Here is an 8,990-nt window from a genome sequence, read left to right as displayed (position 1 = left end):
ACTGGTTTTCAGTCTGATGTTTGTTTCTCCTTCAAAGTTATTATTAAGTCTCTAAAAATCACACACACACACACACACACACACCACAAATTTGTAAAAACATTTTATCTTTCGCTTTTCAGTTTTACAGCAAAATGTAAAGGAAGTTCCTCTTTAGCACAGATATCTGTTCCCTGTTGCTGAATACGTTCTTCTTTCTCACAAAGGCAACATCGAATACAGACAAAATTGGGTTCCTCAATGAAATCTACCTTTCTGGATTTCCTTGGATTCTCAAAGAGATCTGTTGGTTCTCACCAGGGACTACTGAAAATCATCACCAGGTATGTCCACAGCTAAAATAGAGCTTTCATCGTGGTAACTGTTATATGAAAAGAACTCTTAGTTCAGGGTGAGTCTCAGAAACTGCTAGAATATAATTATTTGATATCACAGTTTTTTTTAGAAAGATATCCAGCACAGCTGATTAGTTGCTTAAAAAGTTTAGTTAAACAGTGGAGTGGAGGAGATTATATCATGTGGTCCCACAACTCATCAAGAACATCCTTTCTGCATGGGTGAAAGTTTTTTGGTTACGTGATAGAATTAGATAAGTGGCAGAAACTGTGGGATAGGAATTACAAATTAACAATGTCGATTGCATATAAAGAGAACTTGTATAAGATGTTTTATGGATGGCACCTTGCACCAGTGAGGTTGGCAAAGATGTTTAAAGATACGTGAGCTAAATGTTGGAAGTGCCACCAGATACCTGGATCTTACTATCGTATGTGGTGGACGTGTGTAGAAGCATAAAAATATTGGACAAAAATAAGGACAGGGTTAGAAAAGATAACAAAACAAACATATTGAGCTAAAACCAGAAATATTTTTTGCTGGGGATTTTACCCGAATGCTATAATAAAGAGAATACTTATTTAAGGATAGAACAAGAGGCAATGGGTGGAAATTAATCAAGGAGAGAAGCAACTTAGAACTAAGGAGAAATTTCCTGACAGTTAGAACAATCAATAAGTGGAACGACTTGCCTCCAGAAGTTGTGAATGCTCCAACACTGGAAATTTTTAAGAAAATATTGGATAGCCATTTGTCTGAAATGGTGTAGGGTTTCCTGCCTTGGCAGGGGGTTGGACTAGAAGACCTCCAAGGTCCCTTCCAACTCTTTTATTATGTTATATGTTAATTATCCATGTTCTAACTGCAGCTAGAATTGTATTTGCACAACATTGGAAAAGTGAACAGATTCCTATTGAGGAGAAAGTTGATTAGGAAAATATTAAAATGTGCAGAAATTAACAGATGAACACTAGCAATTAAAGAGAAAGAACAAGCTGAATATTATATGATATGAGAAGTATTTTATCAATGATTAGGGAGTAAAAAGGGAAACTGGAAATAAAAGAAGATTAAAGAAGAATAGAAAATACGTTAACATAGAGGTATAAAGATGATAATTGTTAGTATGAGGAGGATAATTATGTGTAATGCTATTATTGTATTTTTACTAGAAGACATGTTAAGGGGTAAAGCGAATAGGCTCTAATGTTTAATTGTTTAATATACTATAATTTTAAGATTAGAGAATTATATTAAAGTGAATAATGCTGTAAATGTTGAAGGTTGGCGCACAGAGATATTTGAACTCAGACGACACACTGTTTAAGGAAAGATAGAATGTTTGTATTCTGAAAAATGAAAAAAAACATATATATATATATATATTTGTTTTCTGAGGTTTTCACGGGTGTTTGTATATAGGTCTTTGGTTGTTCGGGTTTTCTCCCGTGTAAAATTGGAAGTGTCTTGCCGACGTTTCGACGAAGTCTCATTCGTCATCTTCAGGCTTCAGCTTCGTGCTTCTGGGAGCAATGTGTGATCGCAGCTGCGATCACACACTGCTCCAGAAGCACGGCTGAAGCCTGAAGATGACGAATGAGACTATATATATATATATATATATATATATATATATATATATATATGTTTACACACACACACAAACACCATCCTTTCCTTTCAAACGTTTGTCAGAAAGTATACTGATTATACTGCAAGCAGCTTGGTGTGAAGATATGCATGGTTGTTGACTAGGAACTCTTAGTTCAGGGCGAGGCTCGGAAACTGCTAGAATAGGATTCTTTGATATCACATCTCTTTCAGAAAGATATCCATCACAGATGATTGTTATTGTACTAAAAAAATCAGTTAAACAGCTGAGCGGAGGAGATACATCTTATCTACATATACTTCCTCAGCACTGTAAAACCTAGTCAACATAACCACCCATATCTTCTTTTTCTTGCAGTAAAAGCAGTAATAGAATGGAGTTTTCACATCTGGTTGGAGACTATGTGGACAATTCTGAGGCACCCACTATAGCAGGGGTGTCAAATTCGATTTCATTGAGGGCCGCATCAGGGTTGTGTTTGACCTACGGAAGACGGGGTGGGCGTGGCCAGCTTGATGTCACTTGTGTTGGGGGTGCCTGTGATGACCTGAGCGCTCTGCCGGAGAAAACGGACTCCCGAGCTCTGTTTTCGGCTGCTACGGCCTCTTGCAACCCTCTGCCAGCGAAAATGGAGCTCGAGAGGGTCCACACATAGCAGAAGCATTGTAGGCCGTTCCTTCAATGTTTCCAGGGCAGCCCCGTGGGCCAGATCTAAGCACTCCACGGGATGGATCCGGCCCCTTGGCTTTCACTTTGACACCTCCGCACCAGTGGTGAAATCCAATTTTTTTTTTACTTCTGGTTCTGTGGGCGTGGCTTGGTGGGCGTGGCAAGGGAAAGATACTGCAAAATCTCCATTCCCTCCCCACTCCTAGGGGAAGGATACTGCAAAATCCCCATTCCCTCCCCACTCCTAGGGAAAGGATATTGCAAAATCTACATTCCTCCCCACTCCTAGGGGAAGGATACTGCAAAATCCCCATTCCCTCCCCACTCCTAGGGAAAGGATATTGCAAAATCTACATTCCTCCCCACTCTGGGGCCAGGAAGAGGTGGCAGCTGCCAGTTCTCCAAACTGCTCAAAATGTAATATAATAATATAATATAATATAATATAATATAATATAGTATAGTATAGTATAGTATAATATAATATAATATAATATAATATAATATAATATAATATAATATAATATAATATAATATAATATAATATAATATAATATAATATAATATAATATAATATAATATAATATAATATAATATAGTATAGTATAGTATAGTATAGTATAGTATAGTATAGTATAGTATAGTATAGTATAGTATAGTATAGTATAGTATAGTATAATATAATATAATATATAACAACAGAGTTGGAAGGGACCTTGGAGGCCTTCTAGTCCAACCCCCTGCCCAGGCAGGAAACCCTACACCATCTCAGTCAGATGGTTATCCAACATTTTCTTAAAAATTTCCAGTGTTGGAGCATTCACAACTTCTGCAGGCAAGTCATTCCACTTATTAATTTCTGCTACCAGTTCTCCAGAACCTGTCAGAACCTGCTGGATTTCACCCCTGCTCTGCACTATAGCGTGATTTAGAGCAGGGGTCTCCAACCTTGGTCCCTTTAAGACTTGTGGACTTCAACTCCCAGAGTTCCTCTGCCAGCTCTGCTGGCTGAGGGACTCTGAGAGTTGAAATCCGCAAGTCTTAAAAGGACCAAGGTTGGAGGCCTCTGATTTAGAGTGTTTCCATTTTTACCACTGCGAATTATAAGCACAGGCCCAATCCTTTTTTAGGGAGGTCGCAGTGTTGACCATGTGGTCCCACAACCCATCTGCAGTGACCTACTATTCTGCTCTTGCTATTTGGGACAAATGTGGTTATTCATCAAGAACATCCTTTCCTTTCAAACGTTTGTCAGAAAGTTTGTGAAGATGCATTTTTCAGGTCCTCTTCTCTTGTCAGTTTTTTTTTTCCCTACCCATGACCCAACTCTAAGCGTCTTATTTTCCTTCTGAAGAACTTTCTCGGGAAATGTCTTTGTGTTGTGCAACTACATGTCTTAATAATGTTTTTTTTTTCATAAAAAAGTTTTATTTTTACAATCATGTCAAACAACTCATTCAGTGTACAGTTATATACAATTAGTCGGGCCTGCCAAGTCACCACCCCCCTTTTTAACACTCTTCCCTCTTCTACCTTCTACTTTCCAGACCTTCCTCTCCTTCTCTTATCTACATCCTCTCCTCCCTCCACCCTACACCTTCCTTCTCCCTCTTCTACCCCTCTTCCTTCCTCTTCTCCTCTTTCCTACCTCCTACTCTCTCTTTTCTCCCTCCCCACCGTTCTAAAATTGTAACTGGGCAGACCCAACCCTACATTAATTATATTTATACATCTTCAATAATCCCTGTACATTCACCATCACTCCATCTCTAGCCTCAACCCCCCAATTTCCCTCCCCCTTACCCCCCATCCCCCACCCTGACTTCCCAGAACAAAATGCAGGGTATCAAAACTAACAATCATAATCTAAAATAATTCCTAAATTATAATCTCTAGTCTCTCCACACTTAATCACACTCTCAATTCCCCTTTCCTTCAGAAATATATCTAATACAAAATATTTCCTAAATTTACTCATATGCTATTTGATATTTTTTTATCTGATACTTATTTTGAATATAATCAATCCACATTTTCCATTCTAAAATATATTTTTCTTGTGTATAGTCTTTCAAGTAAGCAGAGATTTTTGCCATTTCTGCCAGATTTGATACTTTAAGTGTCCATTCTTCACCTTAATAATGTTTTTCAAGTCAGCAGAGATTGTCTCTGATTCTGCCAAATGTTCTTGTCCCTTTTTATTTGCTGGTTATTCCTTTCGTGTCATTTTCTCTGATCTTTCTCCCCACTGTTGGAAGAAATACCCATCTGGTTCAGTTCCAAGCTGGGAGAAAGAGACTGGAAACATGGAGGCTGATTGGAAAGATGGTTTATTGATGAAGCAGAACCACATGTGTGAATTTGAGAGTGGGGGTGGGGTTTATACCTTCTCTTGGGCTTTGAACTTGAGCTTCCTGTTCCTGTGTAAGAACATGTCCTTTAATATTCTATTGGCTGTTGTCAGATCCCTATGGATCTGGGGGTCATGTAGAGGTTATGTAGGGGTCATAGCTGGCTCTATAGAGAAAAGAGGAAATGCAAATCATAGGTGTTTGTGTGAGCTAATTTGGTCAACCTCTGGCTTAATGACTTTCATCCTGTACTGGATCTTGGCTGAGGGGCTGCTTGTAATCCTAACACTCTGCTTTTGTTAGCTGTCACACTTTGCTGCAAGCAGTTTCAAAGTATCCTGTCTTGAATGGATTTCTGCTGGCAGTATTTGCTTGGCTTATGAATAGAGCCATCTAGATAGGTTTTTTTAAAATTTAATTTTGTCATAACAGTATACATAAACATTGTCAAAAGTAAAAACATATCATGAAGAATATATATATATATATATATATATATATATAAGTAAAGAATATGCATTAGCTATATTAATTTGATATAATAAAGGGAACAATAGGACAGGAACGGTAGGCGCTTTTGTGCTCTTATGCACGCCCCTTATAGTCCTCTTAGGAATGGGGTGAGGTCAATAGTAGACAGTTTTTGGTTGAAGATTTTGGGATTTTGAGTAGAGACTATGGAGTCAGGTAATGAGTTCCAAGCATTAACAACTCTGTTGCAGAAGTCATATTTTCTGCAATCAAGTTTGAAGCGGTTGACATTAAGCTTGAATCTATTTTTTGCTCTTGTAATATTGCGATTGAAGCTGAAGTAGTCATTTACAGGAAGGATATTGCAATAGATGATTTTGTGTGTTAAACATAGGTCATGTCGAAGTCGACGGAGTTGTAAGTTTTCTAATCCCAGGATTTCAAGTCTGGTGGTATAAGGTATTTTGTTGTTTTCGGAGGAGCGAAGAACTCTTCTAGTAAAATATTTCTGGACGCGTTCTATTGTATTTATGTCAGAGATGTGGTATGGGTTCCAGACGGATGAGCTGTATTCAAGAATAGGTCTGGCAAATGTTTTGTATGCTCTAGTTAGTAGTGTAGAGTTTTTGGGAAAGAAGCTGCGTAAAATTAGGTTTACTACTTTTAGAGCCTTTTTTGCTATGTAGTTGCAGTGGGCTTTGGCATTAAGGTCATTTGATATGAGAACTCCAAGATCTTTGACAGGGTGGAGGTCATCAGTTAGGTAATGACCATCAATGTTGATAGGATTCTTTTTTCCAATATGTAAGACTGAGCATTTGCTAGTAGAGATTTGGAGTTGCCAAGTTTTAGACCAATCGGAAACTAAATCAAGGTTGGCTAAGTTAGTTGGCTGCTTCTTTCAATAAGTTCTTTATCTCTTAAGTGCTGACATCTGCTGTGGGCTATTTTAAAAAAATAAGGGTAATCAGTGACCAAATATAAACCAACCAGAGCAATTTCTCAACCTGGACAACTTTAAGATTGCTGGACTTCAACTCCCAAAATCCCCTTGCCAGCATGTCTGGCTGAGGAATTCTGGGAGCTGAAGTCCATCTATCTTAAAGTTGCCAACGTTGAGAAACACTGAGCCAGAGTTTTATTAAATGTTCTCCTATTTTAAATATGGTCCCAAAAAAGAACATTTTGGAAGGATAAGAATTCTGATTAATAACCACGTACAGCCATTTTTTGGGATGCGGTGGCTCAGTGGCTAAGACGCTGAGCTTGTCGATCGAAAGGTCAGCAGTTCGTCGGTTTGAATCCCTAGTGCTGCATAATGGGGTGAGCTCCCGTTACTTGCCCCAGCTTCTGCCAACCTAGCAGTTCGAAAGCACATAAAAAAATGCAAGTAGAAAAATAGGGACCACCTTTGGTGGGAAGGTAACAGCGTTCCGTGCACCGTTGGCGTTGAGTCATGCCAGCCACATGACCACGGAGATGTCTTCGGGCAGCGCTGGCTCTTCGGCTTTGAAACAGAGATGAACACTGCCCCCTAGAGTTGGGAACAACTAGCACATATGTGCAAGGGGAACCTTTACTTTTACCTTGCAGCCATTTTAGTTACATTTTAAAATAAGGATAGAAAGATCCATGTTGTATTGTGTGCCATTAAAACAATTGGTTTATGTATAACAATACCTTGTGATTGACCCGGGAACCTGGGGGGGGGGAAGGGAGGGGGGAAGGGGGTTTTCTGGGAGGGAGGGGGGGAAAAAGGGGGGAAAATGTTTTTGTTTTTTTTAAAACTTTTTCAATTAAAAAAAAAAAATCCTATGACCACTGTTTGTTTGCTTTTTCTATTTTAGATATCATACATTTCTTGTGAAGAACCACAGGAAACAAACTCACCACAAAACCGGGGGGAAAAAAAATCTTCTTTTATTTGTCAATGTGATTAAAATAAACTCTCCTCCATGAGATGCTTCTCTTTTGCTCGTGTGGAGAAGCTTTGAGGAGAAAGAAGTCCTTTATTTTGGGAGATTCAAATTCTTCACGGGTTCTGAAGAGTTATAATTGTCAGATGCTGAATTGATCCATACGACTGAAAACTGAAAGGATAAAATAATCTATAGGCATTGATGTTGCCACATCTGCATTCTTGAGCGAGAAGCAAAGCAGAAGTCCACAAAAGCATAACGCAAGTGACTTATTCTGAAGAACTTCTGTGAAATTTTCCACATCCTCTGCCATACTTCTTGGAAAAACCAGAATAGATGCAAATGTCATTTGGTGCCTGTTGACTAAACTAAGGGTAAATGGTTCATCCTGTAGCTTTCTGGATCCCTCATTGATCCTCAACAAGAAGCAGAAATTAAATTTAAAAGAAAAGATTCAACTCCGCAGAACACGACAACCAACTCTTCTGAAATAATGGATTCTAAGATGGGAAACCTGACCTTCAATTATACTGAACACAATGGCACTGAGGCCATCCACTCGAAGAGCAAAATTTATCATACTGGATATTTTGGGATGATAATCTATTCTTTAATCCTTTTAATCTGTATTCCAGGGATTATTGGAAACGGCGCCGTCATCCAAGTTTTGCGTTGCCGGATGAAGAAGAATCCTTTCACTGTGTACATCCTTAATTTGGCTGTGGCGGACAGTGGGACTCTCGTATTCATATTTATTTCCGCAATTCTGCACATGACGATTGAAGACTCTCTGATAGAAATAATTGAAATGTTAGCATTCACTTATTGCACCGGTCAACTTCTTCTGACTGTCATTAGCATTGACCGGTGCTTGGTTCTTTTCTTCCCCATTTGGCATCGATGTCATCAGCCCCCATACCTGTCCACCGTCGTCTGCGCCATTATTTGGATAGTCTCCATCTTTTTCTGTGGAATTCATTACACTCTGATTTTGGTTAAGCGCCATCGAAGTTTCAGCCGGTTCTATCACGTGTTCATCTATATCACAGTTTGCATCCCGCTCATGATGGTCTCGACTCTGGCCCTCCTCATCAAAGGCTACGTCAAATCACAGAAGCAGAGACGAAGGAAGCTTCTGGTAGCCATCTTGCTGTCCCTGTTTTTCTTCCTCATCTTTTCTTTCCCGCCAATTGCCATCTATGCCGTCAATGTTATTTCCAGGAACAAATATTTCAACTTAATTGTGTTCGACTACTTATGTGCCTGTCTAAACAGCAGTGTTAATCCGTTGATCTATTTTCTGCTGGGGAGAAGGAAGGAACATCGTTCTATGTACAACCTAAAAGTAAATCTCCAAACACTTTTCAAGGAGGCAGAAGAGAGCGACGAGCAATCAGAGGTCCCGGTTGATACCTAGATATAATCTACACACAAGAGTGGCAGGGGGTGGAAATCTATATTTTTATAGCTCCCTGCTAGGATCTGATCTTTTATTCAGACAAATATGCTATGGCAATTACAGGACTGCCAGAAGAGAGAATTGAATACAGAATAACTGAGCTGGTGACCTATAGTCAGTGGTGGGATTCAGCCTTCCTGTCCTCTACCATCCTCTGGAGTCCACGCCGACTG

The 8,990-nt window shown here is 39.2% G+C and overlaps 1 protein-coding gene across 1 annotated transcript; it reads left to right on the top strand.

The window, feature by feature from the left end:
- The first annotated feature begins 204 nt into the window (after positions 1-204).
- LOC131195114 (proto-oncogene Mas-like) lies at positions 205-8,786 on the top strand. Its single transcript, XM_058176752.1, has 2 exons — positions 205-323; positions 7,287-8,786. The coding sequence occupies exon 2, from the start codon at positions 7,852-7,854 to the stop codon at positions 8,773-8,775; it is 924 nt and encodes a 307-aa protein (XP_058032735.1). The 5' UTR covers positions 205-323; positions 7,287-7,851; the 3' UTR covers positions 8,776-8,786.
- The last annotated feature ends 204 nt before the right edge of the window (positions 8,787-8,990 follow it).

The sequence above is a fragment of the Ahaetulla prasina genome, chromosome 3 (assembly GCF_028640845.1).
Source record: "Ahaetulla prasina isolate Xishuangbanna chromosome 3, ASM2864084v1, whole genome shotgun sequence".
Classification (NCBI taxonomy): domain Eukaryota; kingdom Metazoa; phylum Chordata; class Lepidosauria; order Squamata; family Colubridae; genus Ahaetulla; species Ahaetulla prasina.
The sequence above is the reverse complement of the archived record's forward strand: the minus strand, read 5'-3'. Positions and strand labels throughout refer to the sequence as shown.

Bases quoted from the DNA above. Each gene is read 5' to 3' on its own strand.
- LOC131195114 (XM_058176752.1), top strand. From the start codon at position 7,852: ATGGATTCTAAGATGGGAAACCTGACCTTCAATTATACTGAACACAAT.